The sequence below is a fragment of the Natrix helvetica genome (assembly GCF_964273705.1).
Source record: "Natrix helvetica genome assembly, chromosome: 2".
NCBI lineage: Eukaryota > Metazoa > Chordata > Lepidosauria > Squamata > Natricidae > Natrix > Natrix helvetica.
The window spans coordinates 121,785,494-121,807,564 of NC_138552.1; the positions used below are offsets into that span (position 1 = coordinate 121,785,494).

Here is a 22,071-nt window from a genome sequence, read left to right on the forward strand (position 1 = left end):
AGCCCTGTAAATTTACAAGGTATGAAATCGTGGCATTTCCTTGAAGCATACTTTTTAAATAAGCAAAATAAACCTGAGGTATATTCTAAGAAAAACATTTTATTGTAAGCAAAGTAAAAATACAAACTTACTAAGTTAATGATTACATCTTGGCAAAATTCCTGTCTGCCTTGGCAGACAGACAAAAGAAAAGAAAAAATGAAGGTGTGAAAGAATGTGTGACATGCGCAGTGAAGCTTAGATAAGAGTCAATTCATTCTACTGTATAACTCAGAATGTAAGCACGGCTGGCAAACCAAATAAACACAGTGACACAGTTGTCTATTTTTGCTAGAACAGTTTCAGTAATTGCAATAGAAAGGTAATGATTCTCTCCTCTGTAATTATCTCCCTGCGCATCCTCAAAATATGATCTGGAGGGTCTTTCAGGTTTTGTGGCAACAGTGAAATTCACCTTGCCTGATACTGTATTAGTCCCATCCAAAGTTCTAAATCTTAATGTCATACTCAATGGATTTTAAGGCAGATGATTCTAGGAGGATGGTAAGATCCGTAGGTTAGCAGGCAGATGCCTGGAAAATATGGTAGAAAAATTCCAAGATCAGAAGAGTTTTCAAGTTCACAAAAATACTCCAAGAAGATTAATGGATGGGCATGCATACTCTGAGAAGCTCAGAAGGCAGTGGGCCAGTGGGCAATGGACATTGGAAAAATTAGGAAATGAGTAGGTCAGTGAAACAATTCTAGAAAGATAGGAGGCAGCCAAGCTGCTGAGAAGATGCTATAATAATTGGTAGGTGGAAGAGCCGGCAGGAAGAGGCTGGGAAGGTGAGGTGGGGGCCAAAGTTGTGAAGAATAGTGGAGCAGAGAGTATGTATTAGAAAAATTGGAAGTACTTATGAATCTGTTGTATTTCTGATTACATACCTGAATCTTGTATACTATATATAATCAAAGCTGAATCTTCTCCTGCTTGCCTTTAAACTTATGTAAATTCTATCTGTTCATAATTTAAGGGGAAATAAAATTGATACCTGTTGTTGATGGCCTTCGGCACCCAGTACGGACATTTTGAGTACACGGTCATGCCGTTTGGATTGACCAATGCTCCGGCCATCTTCTAGCATTTTATGAATGATATCTTCCGGGACCTCTTGGACCAGTTTGTCTTTATTTACCTGGATGACATTTTGATTTACTCGGCTTCTCAAGAGGGTCATCAGCAGCACCTACACCTGGTCCTGCAATGACTCTGGGAGCATCGTTTGTACGTGAAGCTGGAGAAGTGTGAGTTCTGGCAGACTACCATCGAGTTCCTGGGGCACTGTATCTCCCCTGAAGGAATTGTGATGGAGCCTGGCAAGGTAGAGTCTTTGCGCAGTTGGCAACCTCCTCGGTGAGCGAAGGATGTCCAACGACTCCTCGGGTTTGCCAACTACTACTGGACCTTCACCCCCAGCTTCGTTTCCCTGACCGCACCCCTCATTCGGCTCCTGCAGAAGAAAGTGCCATTTTGCTGGGGGCCTACGGAGCAACACGCATTCGAGGCCCTGAAGCATACCTTCATGAAGGAGCCGATCCTGAAGCACACTGATCCCCATCATCCGTTTGTGGTGGAGGCGGACATGTCCGACATTGCGGTGGGCGTGGTGTTACTGCAGGCTCACGCCCCTGGCGGTACCTTTTTCCCTTGTGCTTTCTTCTTGCGGAAACTCAATCCTTCTGAGCGAAATTACACTATCTGGGAGAAGGAGTTGCTGTCCATTAAGGTGGGGTTTGAGGCCTGGAGGCATCACCTGGAGGGGACCAGGCATCAAGTCAAGGTCCGGATGGACCATAGGAATCTAGAGTTCCTGAAAAGGGCACACAAGCTGAATCAGCGCCAGATGTGGTAGTCTCTGTTCTTTGTCCAGTTCAACTTCCGAATGACCTACATTCCGAGTTCGCACAACCAAAGGGCGGATGCCCTGTCCAGGAAACCTGAGTACTCTTGCACTGCAGACCCGCTTCCATCCTGGACAGTTTTGCCAGTTGAATCTTTCGCTGCAGTTCACGAGCCCATGGACTTACGGTCTTGGATATGGGATGCGCAGTGGTACGATGAGTGGTGGAGCAATGGAGGGCAGAGGTAGGGCCGGCCTCCCCATGGATCTTCGACAATGACCTCTTGAGGTACCGGGACAGGCTCTATGTGCCCGCGGGGCCCCTCCGGGGACTTATTCTCTCCCAGTGCCATGACAATCCGGCGGTGGGACATTTTGGCATTTTCAAGACTTTGAACCTGGTCTCCCGTACCTTTTGGTGACCCCGCTTATGACATGATGTACAGACGTACGTCCCCTCTTGTGTATAGTATCGGCAGGCCAAGTCAGCAACAGGAACTCCTCCAGGGTTGCTTCAGCCATTGCCGACCCAGGACAGACCCTGGGGAGCCATGTCCATGGACTTTCTGACAGAATTGCCTCCGTCTTTGGGGTTTACCATTGTCCTCGTGGTGGTGGACATGCTCACGAAGGTGGCGCATTTCATTCCATGTCGGAGATTGCCAACAGCCCGCGCCACTGCCCGCATGTTCATCCAGCACGTCTTTGGTCTACACGGCCTACCTGATTGGGTTGGGTCGGACCGTGGGATGCAGTTTACGGCCCAGTTCTGGAAAGGGCTGATGAAGGCTCTGGATGTCCAGATTTGTTTGTCCTCGGTGCACCATCCTGAAACCGACAGGGGGACGGAGAAGGTGATTGGCGTTTTGGAGCAGTACCTGCGCTGCTTCGTGAAGCAGCAGCAGAACAACTGGGTGGACTACCTGGCCGTGGTGGAGTTTGCATTTAACAACTCGCAGCACACCTCCACGCTGACGACGCTCTTCCTGGCTAACATCGGGTATCACCCTCGCTACTTTCCTCTTACCCCAGTCAACTCCCCAGTCCCCACAGCGCAGGACTTCCTCTCGGAGCTCCAAGTGGTTCACCAAGTAGTGCACCGCTAACTGACTCAAGCCAAAGAGGACTACAAGAGGATGGCAGAAAGGTCTTGGCAGTGCGGTGCCGGAGTTGGCTGTGGGAGATCGCCTGTGGCTGTCCATGCAACACCTCCCATTCCATTGGCCCACTAAGAAGTTGGACCACTGTTATCTTGGGCCATTCCCGGTGGAGGCCGTCATCAACCTGGTGGCCTATCGCCTGACCTTGCCACGCTCAATGTGAGTGCACCCGGTGTTCCATCACTCGCTCCTGGTCCCTGAGCGGTCAGCTTGTCCTCTCCGCCAACCATCTTCACCCCAGCCGTCACCGCGTGAGGCGGAGAAGCAGCTTACACACAAGGTAGATTGGATCTGGGACTCAAGATGGCTAAAGGGATGATTCCAGTACTTGGTGGACTGGAAGGACGATGGGTCGGATGGGGGGATTTGGGCTGATGCGACAGATGTGCACGCCTCTGCTTTGGTGTGGGCCTACCATGCACAATGTCCCTCGAGGCCGCACCCCGAGCATCAAACCCAGGGGAAGGGCCCTGCGGTGAGGGATAGTGTTGTGGCCCAGCAGGATCCGGTTGAGCTGCTGATGTACTCGGATAGCGAGGAACCATATGAGTCTGCCCTGGACGATGTGGAGGACCCTGTGCAGGGTTCAAACTCAGAGCAGGGACCAGAGAGGCTGGTTGGCCACCAAGAGGCACCTGAGGCATGGAGCAGTGGGGAGGATCAAAGGCAGTTTGTCCCTGATGCTAAATTGAGAAGGGCTGAGAAACGAAAGCAGCAACTCCGTAGGCAGACTCACAGAAGATGATTAAGCACAGGTGATTGTGGATTGGCCCCTCCCAAGAGAGATTATAGGTGAGGCGTTGGGAGGAGCCATTTGCAGGAAGCAACCATTCGAATTATTAGTTAATAAAATCTATCTGTGTATTCTAGCCATGTCTGCTCGTTTGGACTATCTGCGTTGCTTCATTTGAATTATCTGGGTTGCTCTATTGAACATGAGTTGTCTGGGCCCTCAACCAAAGGATTTGTTATCTCAGTATCCCCCCTATCTGAAATAATGCATTCAGGCACTCCATGTAACCGATATACATGTGAAATAAACAATTTAGCCAACGACTTTGCTGATGGGATCTTGGAACAAGGCACAAAATGAACTTGCTTGGAAAACAGGTTGGTGATAACCCAAATTACGGCATTTCCAAGACTTTCTGGCAATTCTACAATGAAATCCATAGATATTTCCTTCCAAGGTGCCTCAGGACGGGCAACACTCTGGAGAAGACACTGGGGCTTCCCCGGTGGTCTTTTTGCGGCTGCACAGATGGGACAACTGGCTATATAGGACTCAATGTCTTTTTCCAATGAAGGCCATCAGAATTGCCTCTTAATCAAATGCAAAGTCTTTACAAATCCAAAGTGGCCAGCCATTCTCGAATCGTGGGCCCGTTGAAGAACAACCGGTTTCAGGTTATCAGGAACATTCAATTTAGCTCCTACCCAAGCCAATCTATCTTTCATGGTGCATTCATTTGAATGTTTCTTGAACCAATCATTGGACTCAAGGCCCTCCTTGAGTTTGTTCATTAAGTCCGTCATGACATCTAAGTCCATCGGGCATTGGCTCCTGGTAACCATCAGGACAGAGAGATTTTTTGCTGGGATGACTGGATGAACCACGCTCAGCCTAGAGCTGTTGTACTGGGGAAGCCTAGACAAGGCATCAGCCATAAAGTTCTCCCCCACCCCCTGGAATGTACTTGAGAGTAAAGTTGAAATTTTTGAAGTGCTGTACCCAATGTACTTGTTTAGGTAATAACTTATGTGGGGTCTTCAACGCTTCCAAATTCTTATGATCATTCCATACCTCAAAAGGGTGTTTTGTCCCCTCCAGGAAGTTTCACCAGGTCATCAGAGCCCATCTGACAGCAAAAGCTTCCTTTTCCCATATAGCCCATCTTCTCTCTGTCTCAGTAAGCTTACACAAGCTGCAATTTTCCACCAGCATTTGTTTGAAGTAATACTGCCTCCACCACCATGTCACTGGCATTAGCTTGAACGACAAATGGTGCATCCATATCTGGGTGTTTCAAAACAGGTTCTGCTGCAAAAAGTCGCTTCAATTTTTTGAAAGCGGCTTGATACTCCATAGTCCAGTTCAAAGGCTTACCCGGTTTAGGCTTAGTGTCTCCTTTTGATTTTAGGAGATTTGTAATGGGCAGTGCAATGCTAGCGAACGAGGGAATAAATTGATGATAAAAATTCGCAAATCCCAAAAAACTTTGCAATTGCTTACGGGTGCGAGGAGGTGTCCACTCAGTGACCACCTGGACTTTCACCGGATCCATCTCAATGCCATTGTGGGAGATACAGTACCCTAGGTAATCTATCTTCTCTTGATGAAATTCATTTTTAGACATTTTGGCATAAAGTTCAGCAGCCCGGAGTTTTTTGAGGACTGATCGCACTAAAGTCACGTGTGCATCACGTGTTTCTGTGTAGATAAGGATGTCATCAAGGTAGACTAACACACCCTTGTACAGGTGTTCATGCAGAACTTCATTTATTAATTGCTTGAAGACTGCTGGCACCCCCTGCAGACCAAACAGGAGTATTTTGAACTGAAAACACCCCAAAGGGCAGTTGAAAGCAGTTTCCCATTCATTTCCATCTTTGATTCTGACTCTGTAGTAGACCTCTCTTAGGTCCAACTTCGTGGCCCAGTTGGGAATTTTTCCTTTTCCCAACTGGGCCAACATATCTTTCATGAGTGGGAGAAGGTACACATTTTCCACGCAAATTCCATTAAGATTTTTATAGTTCACACGTAAACGAAAAGAGCCATCTTTCTTTTCTCTAAACAATATAGGCGCGGCCACCCATGGTCTAGCTGGTTCTATGAACCCCCTTTTCAAGTTTTTATCAATAAACTTTCATAATTCCTCCATTTCACATGGGATCATCGAATAAATCTGGGGTTTCGGGAGTCACTCCTGGCAGAATCTCAATACTACCATCAGTAGCATGGGGGGGAGGGGCAATTTATCAGAAGCCTTTTCACTGAAAACGTCTTCTAGGTCCCAATATTCTTTAGGGATTTTCTCTTCCCCCTCAATTTTTTCCTGTGCTGCAGCCGCTAGGTTTGGTTCAGCATTGGCTATGTGGGAGACCCTCTCCTTGCCCTTAGGGGGTTTTGAGGAACGGATACGCAACCATCCTTTCCTCCAATTCACGTAAGGGTTCCATTTCCATAGCCAGGATAAACCTAGTATGAGGGGCCGATCCATCTCAGGTGCAACGATGAAACTTAAGGTTTCTTGGTGATCCCCCATCCACATTTCTACTGGTTCAGTTACAAAATGGGCAGGAGCCCTCCCAGCTACTGACCCATCCAACTGGCAAAAGGCAATCGGCACTTTTAAAGTCCTTAGTCTTAAGCCCATCTTCTCCACCACTTCTGGGCTAATGATGCAACACGTGCATCCAGAGTCTAAAAGGGCCAGCATCTTTGCTTGGGTTCCAGTAGAGGGCAGTTTAAGTTCTACTGGAATGGTTATGGGGCCTGATCAGGGACTTACCAAATGGTCATCATCAAAGTCAGTTTCACTTTCCCCCTGAGAGAAAGGAGGGTTCTTCCTCTTCCTGATTGGGAGGGAATTCTTCAAAAGGTTCCACCCCTTTCATGGCGGTGTCCTTTCATTTCCCTGCTATTTTGTCTGGCTTCCTCTCCCCAGCAGCAGGGGGTTTAATGCCAATTTTTGAGTGGCAGTTTGCTGCACAGTGCCCCTTCTTCCCACATTGGAAACAAGCAGTAGACCGGGGCTTGCTTGCAGACCAACTTTTTCCTTCCTTCGGGGCTCCTCTGGGGGAGTGGGGGTGGGAGGGGGATTTTTACCTTTTATCACTGTCTTCCCGGTATTTATCTCTGGCTAGGTCGATCTCCACATCTGCTGCCAATTCGTACTAGCGTTGCAGGTTGCAGCCCCCCACCCCGTTAACACAGTTCTGGTAAATATCTTGGTTTAGGCCATCTATAAAACTGTCCACCAAAGCCTCTTCAGACTAACCCCGCATATACACCGACAGTTCACGAAACTCTTGGATGTATTCAACTACTGGGCTTTTGCCCTGAGTAAGAGTTTTCATCTTGGTTCTTGCCTTACGCTCAGTCAGTGGGTCATCAAAGCGTTTTTTCAGGGCGGCCATAAACCCATTATAATTCCTCAGCAGGGGGGAGTCATCATTATGCAGAGCCATCATCCAGGCTGCCGCCTTATTCTCCTATGCCATGGTAACAACTCTCACCTTGGCTTCCTCATTGGGGAGATCCTCTCCAAACTGTTGCATGAAATTCCAGACCTGGACCAGGAAAAATCCTAGCTCCTTGGGGTCACCTCCAAATTTCACGCCAAGAGGAGAAACTTTTGCCATTCAGCGTCTGCGGGGGGACTCCCCCCCCTTGGATGGGCTTGTGTAGCAGCTGCTGCTGCTGCTGCTGGGGCTCCCCCATCCTGATCAGCTTCGCTGTGTGCCCCCAGCACCCCCCCTGGTGAGATAGGTCCTCTGTGCGCCTCTCTTCTTTGATCAGTGAAATCAGCCTCTCTTTCAGCCCGGCTCTCACAAAAACGACATTTCTCCCAGGCCTCTTGGAAGAGTTTCATCACATGGGACATCATTAGATCCTTTTCTTCAGCTTCCTGCCAGGCAACTGCCTGTCTCTGACATCAGCTGGTAGTAACTCTGGCTGGAATTTCCTCAGGGTCATATCTCTGTCCCACTCCCAACAACCACCTGGGCGGACAGATCTTTCCTCCAAATTCAGTTCCGCCATCCGCTCCGTTTCTAAGTGGCACGAGGATCCGGCAGCTCCCATGTCATCCTCCTGGTTGCTGCCAGGGTTGGAAATTTCTTCGAAGGTTTTGTTGTTTTATTGCACTCCCCTCAGAAGGTGTTAGCTCTGGGATGAGTGCGAAAGTGAAACCTTGCTTAATGTCAAGCACACCTCCTTCAGCAACCAAGAAAGAAATCTCTCAACTCCATTGTTTGTGGAATTAAAAGTACTTTTACTGGTTATGAAAAGATAGCAGCGAAGCAAAGCAAGGTCTTAGGCAGAAACGCACAAAATCATACATATCAAACATTTGCCCAACCCCCTCCCCCCAACAACACCCACCACATTGCCCAATCTGCAAATCCCCTAGGTGTCATGTGGGTTGCATCTCCAATAGCCATCAACAGGTTGGTAGGCAGGACGGTTGGCCTTGACCAGATCCAAACAGTGGCCATCAGCATGCACAGAAAATGGTGAGTACTAAACTCCCTTTTTGTACTATCACTCCTGTCCCAATTATTCCCCACTCAAATACCCTGCCCCCCCCTTCCCATTTCCATGGCAGCCAAAAGCAAGCAAGCGAAGCTGAGGCTGACAGCTTGGCTTTGCACTTGCTTATATCCTGTGGACTTAACCTATTTAACCAAACTAGTAAAAATGGTTTAATACAATTGGTAAACCAGGATAAAACTCTGTTCATGCATCTCATAAATCATAATATCTAGCCAGCCGGTGACCAGCCCGCAGCAAAAGTTTTGGAGAGTTTCAAACCCCAGTCAGCCACCATCCATGATAAATCATATTTTCTTGTGGATTTCATGCCTGCCAATGGTTTGTCTGATTTATGACTTAGTGTGTTCTTTGAATATAGAGCTAATCAACAGCCCAAAGAAAGCTATCTGATTATAATTTGTGGACTTGTCAGTATTTTTTCAGTAGAAGGATTTCCTATATTCAGCAGTTGATATAGTTATTAAGTTTAAACTGGAAAATGGAAGTTACCACTCAGTCTTATCACTCACTGGATAATACTTTTGGAAAAACCCATTTTTCTGGACTGACAAGACATTCTGAACAGTGGAAGAGAAATGCAAGTACATTTTTACCAATATATTATTGTTTAAAACAATCCTATTACTGGGGCTTTGATGGCTGATTGATATCCAGACAGGACATCTGGCACAAGGAATCTCATCCTCAGTTCATAATCTGCTCCTCAAAGTTACCAGATCATCAGATCCCTGATATAGCATCAAGTGAATAAAAGTCTTTATAGATTTTCCAATTCATTTGATAATAGCTTCAGACTTGTCCCTTACAACCAGAAACAAAATTTTGGGTTTGCTGGACAAGACCTCACAAAGCTTGTTGACCTACAATCATGGATGAGCCAAACCCATTTGAGCCTCTTCCACAATGGTCAAATATCCCTCTCCAAACCCCCCCCCCCAATATTTTCTGACTACTCACCTGGTTTTGGAAACCAAAAGACAAGCATACGCATAGGTACATACAGTATAGGTGATATGTATGGAAAGAGCAGTGCAAGAAATGTGTTAAGTGCTGGAAGCCCTCTGAGGTAGTAAACTCAGCAATTTAAAGCAAAGGGACTGAATGCTGATTGGCTGCTCTGCACTGATTGCTTTGAATTCAACATAGTGCTTACTTGGAAAAATTGCCAGTTTGTGGTAAAAGCTCATTACCTTCTCACCAGTGACGTGCGGTGAGGTTTATGGCTGGTGAGGCTGGTGACGTCATCAGGAAGGCGGGGAATGGGACGTGTGCAGGAGGCTGAGGCAGCCTCAGCCTCCTGCACACGTGGTCCCATTCCCCACCTTCCTGAGTCAACATGAAGGGGAGCGTGAGCCGCGGGATCGCGGAGTGCGAGCCGCGGTCTCCTTCATGTTGACTCAGGAAGGCAGGGAATGGGACCACGTGTGCCTTTTCCCTTTCCCCTTTTTTTTTCTTTTCATGATGAGAGTGGTGAGGCTCTGCCTCCCCTGCCTCCCCTGACCGCACGCCCCTGCTTCTCACTATGTACCTCACCTTAAAATAGGCCTTATAAACAGCAAAATTGTTAATTAAAAGAACTCCCTGAGTGGCAGTTGGCAATTTTATTTACATACTGTATAGTAATATAGTAGAGTTTTAGGTAATTTCAGAAATGAAAATTCAAATTTCTACAGTTTGTATGGGTGATGAATGCAAGACGCCTAGTTGTTCTGAGTGCTTCATCTGAGATATGTAGTAAAATTCTCTAATGCTTACGCTTTAACAAAAAAATGGAATAGAATCATGTTTCAAAGCCCACAGAATGGTTTTCTCAAAAATAACTAATATTATACGGCAATAACGGTTGATTTAAGAAAAGCAAATGGATTCATCTTCTGTTTTTCTGCTGAAGAGTTTCTTTGTGCTTTGCATTGTTGCTGAAGTTTCATTTCATTGGCCATTAAATCTGGGGTTCACAACAGTGGTAGTGGCACTCTTGAAAAGAGGATTGTCAGCCTGTCAATAAAAAACCAGAAACCTTTAGCTGCTAATAAAACCTAATATTTCAAGAGCAGATCAGGATTCAGATGGACAATCATATACTCACTTAACATCTTGATAAAACCTAAACTAAACAGCAGGAAGATGATAGAATGTACACCAAAGGCTGCCCATGTACCTCAAGCTGAATCAATTATTTTGATTAATAACTCAAATACAGGAAGAAAAAGACACAAGTAGGTCTTCTCCTTCCTTTATATCTCTCCACAAGAGTTAAACACCTTACCTCATTCCATTTGGCCTTGGATTTTTCCTTCTCAAATCTGTGATATTCTCTGCGATCAATCAACTCTGCCACTAGCCGCCAAGCCAGGAGAAGGAGGAGCCCAATAAGAGCCACTCCAGCTATAGTGCCCCCCACTATGGCTGCAATGTTTGGGGGTTGGGGGCATTCTAAGAGAAGAAAGAAAAATGATTAAAATATGTGTGCTTGACTGAGTGCTATGAATGTTTTTATAAGACTATATCTTATATTACATGCTAGTGGTAAAGATGAGGCAGAATTAAAAAAAAAAATTCCCCACATGAATAACAGATCCTGAATCTCCATATGAGATTGCCAGAAACTCTTTAAAGGCCATATATTCTGTCAGTGGCAGGGTTCGCCATCTCATCAGGGACACCTCTTAACTAATTCTGACTCACTATAGGGTCTTCTATCACAAGGAAGAAAAATCCTCATGAGGTCCTCTCAAAATGCTGAACAATACAAGTTGCCTCTTTTCCCATTACTTACACAATGAAGGCCAAGATCTCTTTCTGTTACTGGCTGTGACTAACAATTACACAGTACTAATGCCATTTCTAGTCAAGAGATATTACAATGGAGAACAGATGTTAGTTTTTGGTGATGTGGCACTAAGCATACCTTTCTCACGATTGACTGTAATAGAATAGTGCTCTTCTCCGTCAGTACGAAACATTGTGTAAGAGATCCAGCAATTCTCTGAATCCTTATCCCTGCAGGGTATACTTTTTGGTTGCACTTTACTTTCAAGAGTAATATTTGAACAACTATCAGAGCAATTCTTCTGAAATGGACCACTCCCAAAAGCAAGACATTCAACACAAGAACTAAAAAACAAACAAACAAGAAGCAAAGCTTCTTTAAAAAGTTTCATAACAGTATCATTACAACACATCTATATTTTATATAGCATATTATAGCATATTGTAAGTGAGGAGGATGTAAAGCTGAGAGAATCCAAACTTATTAAAATACATACTATATACATTCTGCACCAGGAGGATGACAAATTTGAGCTAACCTCAAATAGATGGGATCTCTCTGGGGTTTACATTAACTATCCCTGGTCAACTGGTATTGTTTACTGAGGAGAATAGACACTGAGGTAATATACTAATGAGACTCCTTCCAAACCATTTTATAATATAAATAAGCTGAACCTGAAGTGGAGCAATAAAATCTAATTGTACAGCAGACATCTCTCTAGAGCCTAGGATTTGTTGGAGACTCCCTCTTTGTATTTTTAATACCAAAATCTACAGACAGGAATGAAATTTATTTATGCCAATTCCTGAATAAGTTGGGAAACCAATGGAAATGGTTTCAGTTAAGATCAGTTCTGCTTAACCCTTTATACTGAGGACTGATTGACAATATAGCCGTGTTTCCCTGAAAATAAGACAAGGTCTTATCTTCTTTTGACTCTTGAAATAAGCGCTTGGCCTTATTTTCGAGGAGGTCTTATTATTTTTGAAGTACAGGAGGCAGCGAGTGTGGTCACCTCATGGCTACTGCTGTGTTGCAATATTTTTGGGGAGGGCTTATTTTGGGGGAGGGCTTATTTTAGCGCATGCGCTCAAAAGCCCAATTGGGCTTATTATCCGAGGAGGTCTTATTTTCGAGGAAACAGGATATAAATCAGAAATGATAAGCTATTGATCATATTGATTCTCACCATGATAGCTTGGGAATGTATTACATAATAACATAACATAACATAACATAACATAACATAGCATAGCATAGCATAGCATAACAACTTCCGGTGGTGCTGCTGGCCTTGGAGGACGCTCCTTCGGGAATGCCAGATATAATTACATATGCAGAACTTCTTAGTATGGATAGAGGTGTACCACAGTTAAAATCTTTGAATGTACTAAGAGAGGAAAGGATAACTCAAACCTGGTTTCAGTATGGACAGTTACAGGCTAGATGGAAAAAAGACCAGAAAACTGAGGATAATTTGATAAAACAAATTAGGGACCAGGGTCAAATGCATATAAAAAGGTTGTATAATGTATTGATAGAAATAGACTCTGAAACAGAATTACTTAAAGATTGTATGATAAAATGGGCACAAAATTTTGAAGAACCAATAATGATGGAAACATGGGAAGAGATCTGGGTAAGAAATGTAAAATTTACACAAGCTCAGAACTTGAGAGAGAATTTTTACAAGATGCTGTACAGATGGCATTTAGATCCAAAAAAGTTACCCTGTATGTATCCGAATCTACAATCTAAATGTTGGAGATGTGACTGTGTTAGTGCCACATATTACCATATTTGGTGGACTTGTAAAAAAGTTAAAGCATTTTGGATAAAAATATGGTGGATTATTCAAAATATTTTGAAAAAGAGGATAAAGTTCATACCCCAGTTGTTTTGGTTAGGTATAGTTTCAGATTGTACTGTTATAGAGACTAATTTGATTTTGAACCTAACAATGGCAGCAAGATTGTTGGTGGCGCAGTATTGGAAGAAGGAAGAGTTTCCCACTATCCAAGAATGGACGTTAAAAGTAGTAAACGTAGCAGAGATGGCCAAAATTTCAGCGTATCTGAAGGACCACTCAGATGAGAAGTATAAGCTGGACTGGAGAAGATGGATTGACTATATTCAAAACAAATACTGGATTAAAAAATTTCAGTTACCTTATGAATGAAGGCATAAGGAATGCTACAATTTATTTAAAGTTAGTTTAATAAAGGGGGAGTTAAAGCACAAGAATGGTAGCATGTTAAAATTAGTTAGCTTATGTTAGTGTATGGTTGTTAAATGTTTATACCCTGTATTCTGCTCTGGGAGGTTGGGGGGAGGTAGGGAGGGAAGAGGGGTAGGGTTGGGGGAAGAGGGAGGGAAAGGGGGGAAATAATTGTAAAACTTATTTAAAATTTTTAATAAAAAAAAACATAGCATAGCATAACATAACATAAAACATAACATAACCACATAACAGTATCTACAATATATATCCCTACATTTATCTGTCTGTCTGTCTGTCTGTCTGTCTGTCTGTCTGTCTGTCTGTCTGTCTGTCTATCTATCTATCTATCTATCTATCTATCTATCTATCTATCTATCTATCATCTATCTAATCTATCTATCTATCTATCTATCTATCTATCTATCTATCTATCATCTATCTATCTATCTATCTATCTATATCTCATTCTGATCAGTTGAAAGGGAGTCCCCCATGCATATACAGCATGCTGGACTAGTGATCTGTCTAAAGTATTGATGAACTTCTTCAGTTCTGTATCTTAAATCACAAACCAGTATATCACATTGGGTGATCAAATATGTTTTTAGAATTGCTTCAGATCTTATCATGCCTCCAAAGGTTTTTGATTTTTAAGAGAACAATGTGAATTTGAATTTGTTGTTCTAAATCAAAGCCTTGCTTTAAACATGAATGTATAGTTGCTAAGAAAATATGAATTAGTATATAGTAAGAGTAAGTTTGAAGAAGTAGCAGCAGCCTGTTACTGTGGAAAAAGACAGTACAGCTAATCCTCAATTTATGGCCACAATTGAGCCCAAAATTTCTGTTGCTAAGCAAGGCAGTTGTTAAGCAAGCTTTGCCCCATTTACAATCTTTTTTTACCAAAGTTGTTCAGTGAATCACTGTGTTTGTTAAGTTACGTGAATCTGACTTCCTCATTGACTTTGATTATCAGAAGGTTGCAAAAAGTGATCACATGACCATAGGACACTGCAACTGTCACAAATACATGCCAGTTGCCAAGCATCTGAATTTTGATTACGTGATATGGGGATGCTGCAATGGTTATAACTGTGAAAAACTATCTAAAGTTACTTTTTAGTGCATTGTAACTACAAATGATCACAAAATAAATGGTTGTAAGTGGAGGAATATTTGCACAAGGTATCACTTAAACATAAAAAGTATAATGATGCACAAAGCTTGGCAATAACTTGCTCAGTCTACCAAGAAGAGTGTTACAATTAAATTTTAAAGTATTATAGCAGGAGTTCTTTGACAGAATGAACCCAGAACTGTTTATCCTATCACCCCCCAAAAAAAACCAGGAAAATTTACTTCCATTTATAATATGTTTGATAGCTTACAATCACTACCCCGATCACAAACTCAAAGGTTAAAAGTTTAATTAGCCAATTTAAGGTAGGAAAGGTTCTGGTGGTGTCAGCATTCCTATAGTTTTAATAAATGTTATTAGTTATTGGTAAGCATCTGATCCATCAATTCATTTGCATTTATAGATCAAGATACTTATATATCCAAAGACCAATGCACTATTAGCAACACAGTTTTTTAAAAAATCATAAAAAGATGTAACTATAGAAAAATAATTTTGCTGCATTATTGGTACTGTAAACTTTATTCAAAGCATTTAACTGATAGCTAATGAAGAGAAGGACAAAGGGTGACATGATAGCAGTGTTCCAATATCCAAGGGTTTGCCACAGAGAAAAGGAGTTTGACTTATTCTCCAAAGGACCTGAATGCAGGAGAAGAAGCAATGGATGGAAACATATCTAGAACTAAGAATGATTTCCTAACTGAACATCTTTCTAGAACAGTAACTGCTAACCTTTTTGTCATTGCGTGCTGAAAGCGTGTGCATATGTGCACATCCATAATGCAATGCACCCACAATCCCCTGCCCTCATGCATGCATGTGCGACCCCCTCACGCTCCCCCACCCCTCACGCATGTGTGCATGACCCGCCATGCTTCCCCTGCCCCCCATGTGTGCATGACTCCCACATGCACCCCCCACTTATCTGCGCCCTCCCCCCCGCATCCTGTTGGCCAGCAGGAGGATGCACATACATGCACAGTGGAGCTGAGCTGGGGTGACTGCTCTCGTGCCCGCAGAGAGGGTTCTGCATGCCACGGGTGGCACAAGTGCCATAGGTTTGCTGTCACAGCTCTAGAACTAAGAGAAATTTCCTAACAGTTAGAACAATTAATCAGTGGAACGACATGTCTCCAGAAGTTGTGGGTGCTCCATCACTGGAGGTTTTTAAGATATTCCAAAATGGAATAAAGTCTCCTTGAGCAGAAGGTTGGGCTAGAAGACCTCTAAGGTCCCTTCCAACTCTGTTTTCCTGTTATTCTGAAAAACATCTTTTCTACTATTAATCTTTTTGATTAACTATTAACTAGACTATGCTATCAAGTCTATGTCAACTCTTGGCAACCACACAGATTTTCTCTACGATAATCTTTCTCTAACCTGATCCATCTTGCCACTGGCTATCCTGTTCTTCTCTTTCTTTCCACCTTTCCCAGCATTCAAATCTTTTCCAGAAAGCTTCATGTTTGCAAAATATGTCTAAAGTAGGATAATTAATTATAATTTAAATAATTTTCCAAACCTTAAACTCTAGCTAATTTTAATATGTAATCTAGTTTAACAAACAATGATCTTATGAAGATTAGCTACAGTATTTTTCTTTGTACTGAAAAGTCAGATATAATCTAAAAAATAAATGACAGTAGCCCAATTTCTCTTTACAGCAACACTAAAGGAAATAAGTGTGCAAGCAAAATGTTTACTGCAGCTCCCTATGTCTCAAATTTTTTGGATACTTTTACTCTCAAAGGATTTCTGACAGTGTCAGCTGGATCTCCAGCATGGGTTTCTTCAGCGTGCTTGGTATTGGCTGTCATAGTAATGGGGAGGGAGGCCTCGGGTATTTGGGATGGGAAAGTGAACTGGTGTAGTCCCTTGAGAACTGAAAGGGAGGTTTGCACTCATGAAATATGGCACTGCTGAAGGGAGGTGTTTATACTCTCTCGAGGCCAACTATCCTGGGACTCCAGATGGGAAAAATACCTGAAGATGAGCTTTTCCACAACCTTATACTCAGTGGTGGGTTGCCAATTTTTTTACTACCAGTTTGGGCGTGCTCATGCATGTGCAGAAGCATCTGGGCAGGTGGGCAGAGCCTCCCACCATTGCTACTACCAGTTTGCCCAATCCGGGCTGAACTGAGAGCAACCTGCCTCTGCTCATACTAGACAATGATTGGACTCACAGTGCTGGACCCTGGGGGGGGGGAGGATTTTGGGGTGACTTTCAATCTGCAACTTTCGTGCATTTTGAATCAGATCTTGCCTTGCTTTCGCTGCTTATCACTTCAAACTTAGTAAAAGTACCTCTTCTCTAAATCGATGGAGTTGGGGGTTTTCTTTCTTGAGTTTTGAACAGAGGAGGCCTGGCAGACAGTGACCTTCAACAAAGGCCCCTAAGTAAATCTAGAAGTCATGGAATAAGATGCCATATTCCTTTAGGATCCCATTACTACAGAATAACAGTTGGAAGGGGTTTGGAGGTCTTCTAGTCCAACTTCCTGTTCAAGTAGGAGATCCTATACCATTCTGGAGAAAAAGCTGTTCATTTTTTTTCTTCAAAACTTCCAGTTGAGGCATCCACAACCTCTGGTGGAAAGCCAAAACATTGATTAATTATTCTCACTGTTAGGAAATTTGTCCTTAATTTGAAGTTACATCTCTTCTTAATAAATTTCCATCGGTTACTTTTTGTCTTATTCTCAGGTGCTTTGAAGAATAAGTTAACCACCTCTTCTCTACGACAGCTCCTCAAGTATTGAAAGACTGCTCTCATATCATATCATCCCTTGTCCATCCTTTCGTTAGATTAGACATACCCAGTTCCTGCAATTGTTCCTCATGTTTTAGCCTCCAGCTCCCTAATCATCTTTGTTGTCCTTCTCTGTACTCTTTCTAGAGTATCAACAACATTTTTGTATCGTAGTGACCAAAACTGGATGCAGTATTCCAAGTGTGGTTTCACTAAAGCAGTATAAAATGGCACTAACACTACATGTGATCTTGATACTATCCCTCTGTTGATGCAGCCTAAAATTGCATTGCCTTTTTTGGCAGCACACTGCTGCCTCACATTTAAGTGATTGTCCATTAGGACTCTTAGACTCCTCTCACAGTTACTGCCAGGTACCACCTTTTCTTTACCTGTACATTTGGTTTTCCTTCCCTAAGTATAAAACGGAACTTTTCTCACTACTGAATTGTATTTTGTTGGATAGGGCACAGCATTCGAGTCTGTCAAGTTCCTTCTGGATTTTGAGCCTATCTTCTAAAGTGCTGCCTATTCCTGTCAGCTTGATGTCATCTGCAGATTTGATGAGTTACCCTTCTATCCTCCCATCGAAATCGTTTATGAAAATGTTGAAGAATACTGGGTCTAAGACAGAACCTTAAATCTAGTTCCATTGAGGATGGAATGTTCAATGTGGTTGGTTAGTCAATTATGAATCAATCAGGTGGATGCTATTAATCCCTCTTTTTTCTATTTTACCAAGAAGTAGGTTGTGGTCTACTTTGTCAAGTGCTTTACTGAAGTCCAAGTATACTATGGCTGTAGCATTGTGTTAGTCCACTAATTTAGTTAGTCAAATAATGCGCTAAAATTTGTCTGGCATTATCTCTTTTTTACAAACTCATGTTGGCTTCCAGTAATAGCAGGGGTGTCCAAACTTGGGAACTTTACGACTTGTGGACTTCAACTCCCAGAATTCCCCAGCCAGCATGGCTGGCTGGGGAATTCTGGGAGTTGAAGTCCATAAGTCTTAAAGTTCCCAAGTTTGGACACCCCTGAGTAATAGCTTTGCTGGCAATAAGTATTTGATTATTTTTTCCAGAACCTTCCAGGTATTGATGTCAGACTGATTGATCCATACTTTACAAGTAGCAAAGTGAAATTAAGTGATGATAAGGAGTTGGATCAAAGTAGACAATTCCTGCATATCACTTACATATATCTGGCACAGGGAGATGAGCAGCTTGGGCACTCCTCACAGAGAGGGGGCTGATAGCGTCCATTACACTTGCATGTATTGCACTGACATTGCCCACGGAGACTGCACACGTTCCCATTCTTATTCCGGCATTTTTCTGTTGAAGATAGGCACTGACAGGCAGTGCCATCATATTGTGTGGTACATTTACATTTCCCACAATCACAAGAACCTCTTTCTGAAAAGAGAAACTGGAAAGGTTAGGACCAAAAGCATTTCTTTGCATCTTTATTGACATATAACACCCACATTATCTAGAAAGGATTATTAAATTAAAATGCAGACCAGCAGGCTGCTGCAGATGGCCAGCCATTCACAAGTGGCACACTGCAAGTACAGAAGCCCTGGAATTTGGGGCATTATATGAAAAACATTGCAGTGATCCTCAATGCAAGAACAGCTTGTCCTTGGCAAATTGGATGTTCAAAAACTGAAGTAAGCAATATTATAAAGGAAATAGTCAATATTTATTTATCTCAAGTATGTGGTTATCAGCTGATTTACTTCCCAATTATACAGTGTGCATCAAAGTGTTATTTATACAGCTCTTTGTAAAATTCAGAAAAATAACATGGGAATCATGTTTTTCAGCTTATAGTAAAAATGTCTGGAGTAATAGTATCAAAGGCCAGAGGAGGTAAATTTGGTATTTTCATATTCAGCTTTCATCAGTCACGTACCTTTCCCTCCACACACTTGACCATTGTGAAGTTCACAGTTAATGTTATCACATTCACAGAAGGGACCATAAATATGCTTCTGGGTATCTGCCATAGTATGGCAAATACATTGTCCACATACACAATCTCCCAGACCAGAACAAATGACTGAAGAATTGTCCTTTCGACAACTCTTTTCCAGTTCCTTGCTGGTTTTGCCTCCAGTTTTACAATCACAATTCTTTCCAACATAGCCAGCATTGCACCTGGCATGAGAGAAGAAATATTCAACATCAAAGAATAGCGTTAGGAAGCAACATTAGCATGATCATCCTTATTTTCAACTACAGTTTCATTTACCTATATTTATAATCTGTTACTATACAGTCTACATCCATATATACTCATCAAAGAAGGATTCCCACTGGATTTTACTTTTGGATGGAGAGGCATAGAATTATATAACCAATTTCTTTTCTGCTGCTCAGATTACATAATTCTCCTCAGGTTAGTAAACTGCTATTTGAATTCACTTGCAACAATCACAAAGGCTTTAGGCAAGTATTATATTTCTAAGAATATACAATCAGATTTTTTTATTTCCACTTTGTTTTATAAGTTTATGTTTTACATTTTTAAAAAGTTTCTGTATAGCATGTATGTGTTAAAAATAAAAAAGTAAAAAAGTAAAAAATTTAAAAACCGTATTTGTGAATTTGATAAAAAAATGATTCAGTACGAAATACTTGCTAGGCAGGTACTCAGAGAGCCAGTTCGATGTAGTGGTTAAGGCATTAGTCTAGAAACTGGGAGACCATGAGTCCTCCCCAAAATGTTTTTTATTACTATTTATTGTTCTCAAGTTAAGTTCCTTGCCTTGAAAAATTAAAGCAGGCATTTCTTTTTTCTATGAGAACAGTTTTTTATAGACAAACTGCATAAAAATATAGTCCTTAAATTACAATAACTTTTTCAGCGACCATTCAAATTTACCATGGCACTGAACAAGAGGTACTTACAACTATTTCTTGAGGTTCTGGTCATTATAGCACCTCCCCCACCCAATAATCATACCTTCACCATTTGCAACCTTCCTTGCTGGCTTCCCACAACAAAGTCAACAGGTTAGTGAGGAGGGAAGGTTGCAACTCACTCCCACAAGTTCCTCCTGTCACTTTTTCCCCCCTGAGGAGCTCTTATGTTTGAGAAGTTTGCGATACTCCATAGCAATAAAAGACAATATGTGTACCTCAGCGTAGAACTGTGAGGTATCTGGTGCTCTCTGAACTTGGTTTTCTTGCAGACATTTCATTACTAAATGTCTGCTTGAAGGTAACATCAGTACCAGAAGGGAGTGGGATTTGCTCTCTTTTATGCACTAGTGGCTTGCTTTGTCTGTATTGGTAGGAATGGTGTTCGTGGTTCCAGGTACATGCCCTGGCCACCAGGGTGAAATACAAATTTCTAATAAACTGTACAGCTGAATGGAAAATAGCCCAAGAAAGTAAGCAGAAAATTATATGGCTCATGATCATTGTGTCCCACCTCAGACTAAACAAATATCAGCACACTGTGAACATGACACCAGAACACAGAGAAGGGCCAACAACCCCCATGAAGGTTACTTCCTGGAGAAATGCTAGAAAAAGAAAAACTAAACTGCAAATTGAATTCATTACTGAATAGGCAGAAGACTAACAGATACATCTATGAACACCAACTAACATTCAGAAGACATAATGAAAACTCCTTATTTTTATAACACGTAGACAGACTTAACCATGATTTCAATTGGAAAACTGAATATCCTAGACCAAGCCAAGTCCAAAAATGCTAGAGAATTCCAGGAACCCTGACAATGACAAATCTGATATCAATAGTACATAGACACATACAGCATCTACATACAAATTCAAAAGAGACAATCAAAAAGCCAAAAAGACCCAAACACCCCATCAGCAGTAAGCCAGATGAACAGGGATTATTACCAAGATTAATACTAAACCAACAATCAAGAAATAAATAATATCTCAATTAAGGCACCACCAAGTCAGTCAAACAAGCTAACGGTAAATAACAGCCTAATCAAGGAACCACCAAGACCATTCCCACCAACACCGATAGGGCAAGCCACTAATATTTCAAATGAGAGGAATTTCCACTACCTTCTAGCACTGATGATGTTACCTAGTTTGGTAATGAAATGTCTGCAAGAGAACAATCAAGCTCACAGAGAGGTGGAAGAAGAGGAAGCTGAGGGGCTTTTTAGCTAAATGTTTTATATTGTTTTTAGGGGGTTCTGGGAAGGGAGGGGGGGATAACCAGGCCAGGAGGGAAGACAGTGCCAGACGAACAGGTGAGTCCAGGAGGGAAGTGAACGGAGTGGGGGGGAGAGGGAACAAGTTATTCCAACAGAGGGTTGTTTGATTACAACGGTCGCGGGGAGGGGGGGATGCGAGGACAAAAGAAGATTACAAGGTCGGTTGGGAGACCGTGGCTGTTGGCTACGCCCGGTCGTTTGTACCAACCCCCGCAACCTAGGTGGCCAGGAACTACAGAGCCCGGGCCTACGGCTGATGCTTTGCAATGCAAGGTCCGTAACCAACAAGGCCCCCCTCATTAATGAGCTGATCTCTGAGGGGGAGCTGGACCTTGCAGGGATAACGGAGACCTGGTTGGGCCACGAGGGTGGTTTACCCCTCGTGGAAATGTGCCCACCAGGTTTCCGCGCATTCCATCAGCCTCGGGCCCTGGGTAAGGGTGGTGGGGTGGCAGTAGTTATACGGGAAGGTCTAGAGCTGAGGGAGTTCACTGTTCCTCAGATATCCAGGTGTGAGTCCCTTGGTGTGAAATGGGGCCCAGGGAGGCAGTTGGGTTTGCTGATTGTATACTTGGCTCCTCGCTATACATCAGCGGCCCTGCCCGAGCTCCTCGAGCTGATCTCGGAGACGGCGGTTGAGATCCC

At 42.8% G+C, this 22,071-nt stretch overlaps 1 protein-coding gene across 1 annotated transcript in view; it reads right to left on the minus strand.

Moving 5' to 3' along the window:
- Positions 1–9,910: 9,910 nt before the first annotated feature.
- ITGB2 (integrin subunit beta 2) overlaps positions 9,911–22,071 on the minus strand; it is a 30,849-nt gene continuing 18,688 nt past the window's right edge. The window contains exons 10-14 of the mRNA XM_081942337.1: positions 19,128–19,372; positions 18,406–18,625; positions 11,233–11,438; positions 10,591–10,757; positions 9,911–10,319 (exon numbers count right to left, since the gene is read on the minus strand). Coding sequence (XP_081798463.1) covers positions 10,254–10,319; positions 10,591–10,757; positions 11,233–11,438; positions 18,406–18,625; positions 19,128–19,372 — 904 coding nt within the window. The 3' untranslated portion in view covers positions 9,911–10,253. The remainder of the gene's footprint in view (positions 10,320–10,590; positions 10,758–11,232; positions 11,439–18,405; positions 18,626–19,127; positions 19,373–22,071) is intronic.